Consider the following 1,982-nt stretch of genomic DNA (forward strand, 5'->3'; position numbering starts at 1 on the left):
GGCGCTGTGGCTGTTGCGGGGACAGGGCGCGACCCCTGGCCCCAGACAACTCCGGAATGGATGGCGCTGTCCGCGAGGAGCGCCCTAAACATCCAGACTGCCTTGGCGGATCTCAACAACTAGGTGGAGGGCCGAGAGGTCAGGCAGGCAGCGGGAAGAGCTCGTGCAAAGGCCCAGGGCTCCCAGCGAGGGCTCAGGAGGCTGCAGACGGCTCCCAGCGCCGGAGATGGGGAGGCTCAGGGCACCTGCTAGGGTGGTCCAGCTGGGCACGGTGGGCGGCGGCCAGGAGGCAGCCAGGGTTCCGAGCCGCGCCAGTCCCGCCGCCTCCGCCGCCGCGCCGCCGACCCGAGGGGCGGCACCAGGGGGGCGGGCCTGGACCAGCCCCGGCACCGCCCGGACAGGGCGGAGCTTGGGCCCCGGGCCCCGCCCCACCCCGGCAGCGCAGGCGCCGCCGTCGGTTCCCAGGGCAACCGGAAAACAGCTCGAGCGGTGTCTGCGGGCCGGAACCTAGGGTGGCCCGGCGTCCGGCGAGCAGCCGGCATGTGCTCGGCGGAGATGGACCCGCACGTCGCGCAGAGATACCTGCCCAGGCGGCGGCTCGGCAAGGGCGTGAGCGCCGGGGACGCGGGGCGTCGGGGAGGGGGCGCAGCTCCGTGGGAGAGGCCAGTGCGGGCCGCGAGCGACTCCTGGGCCCACGTCCTCCTCCTCCACCGACTGGGCATGCCACCCCACCGCTCTGCGCCTCAGTTTCCTTACTGGGTAGCAGACGCTAACAGTGCCTACTTCCAGGGGACCTGTCAGGGGCCTGGCTCCGGGCGGCAGGTGGCAGTCGCGGTCCTCGGAGGTCTCGGGCCCAAGCGATCCTGTTGCCCTCCCAACACCGTCCCCTCCTCCCAGGCCGCCTCTTCCTTCACCCACAGGACGCCCCGGGGAGGCCAGGCCCGTCTGCTTCAGTCGATAAGAGGGGAGTGAATCCCAGCCTTAGGCTGGCAGGGCTCCCCGACCCAGGAAGCCCTGAGATACTGAGTGTGACCGTGGGGGGGGGGTGCGGGGGGGTAAAGGCGAAGGAAGAGCATTCCAGGTGTGAAGGCCCCAAGGCCAGAACCTGCTTGGCTGATGGGGAAACAGCGGAGCTGCAGGGCTGGAGCGGAGTGAGCCGGGGAGTGATGAAGGGTCCCGCTGTGGGGGACTTCAGCTTTTACTCTGAGTGACAGGCTAATTTAGATGGCTTACTCTGCCACTCTGTTGAGGATAGACTATGAGGGGCGGGCAGGAGGGGTGGTAGGAAGTAGTCGGGAAGGGAGCCACCAGGACCGGCTAGATGGGGTCGTGAGAGGTGAGTGGCTGTCCCCCAGGCCAGGGCCAGGTTCAGCCTCCTGCGAAGATCTTCCCATCTTTGACCTCATTTCCTCCCAGACCCCCCCCCCACAGCCTCCCCATGGAAGCCTCCGTGTCTCACCCCCTCATCTCCCTTGATCCCATCACCCCCCTCAGGAAGGTGCCAGAGTCCCAGGCAGCAGGCTGGGCAGCCTGCAGTTGTGAGGTGGGGTCCTCGCCCTTCACTACAGCCCCTCACCACACCTCTGGCCCTCCCAGGGCCCCAGAGCCGGGGAAGAGCAGAGCCTTCGGTCCGCTGGGGACAATCTGGGTGGGTAGGGGATGGCTGGACAGGAGGCTGACCCTGTGCCCAGCAGGTGACTGCCCCTCCCTAGGCCTATGGCATTGTGTGGAAGGCGGTGGATCGGAGAACTGGCACGGTTGTGGCCATCAAGAAAATCTTTGATGCCTTTAGAGACAAGACCGATGCTCAGGTGAGTGATGGGGAAGAGTTGGGGGGCGTGAGGGCAGGTGAGTGATGGGGAAGGGGGGGTGAGGGCAGGTGAGTGATGGGGAAAAGGGGGGCTATGGGCAGGTGAGTGATGGGGAGGAGTGGGGAGTGAGGGCAGGTGAGTGATGGGAGGAGTGGGTGAGGGCAGGTGAGT

The 1,982-nt window shown here is 67.5% G+C and overlaps 1 protein-coding gene across 1 annotated transcript in view; it reads left to right on the plus strand.

Moving 5' to 3' along the window:
* The first annotated feature begins 540 nt into the window (after window positions 1–540).
* The window catches only part of MAPK15 (mitogen-activated protein kinase 15), a 7,303-nt gene continuing 5,861 nt past the window's right edge, over window positions 541–1,982 (plus strand). The window contains exons 1-2 of the mRNA XM_023741615.1: window positions 541–609; window positions 1,713–1,811. Of these exons, the coding sequence (XP_023597383.1) occupies window positions 541–609; window positions 1,713–1,811 (168 nt within the window). The remainder of the gene's footprint in view (window positions 610–1,712; window positions 1,812–1,982) is intronic.

Source organism: Trichechus manatus, unplaced genomic scaffold, assembly GCF_000243295.1.
Source record: "Trichechus manatus latirostris isolate Lorelei unplaced genomic scaffold, TriManLat1.0 scaffold00185, whole genome shotgun sequence".
NCBI classification, from domain to species: Eukaryota; Metazoa; Chordata; class Mammalia; order Sirenia; family Trichechidae; genus Trichechus; species Trichechus manatus.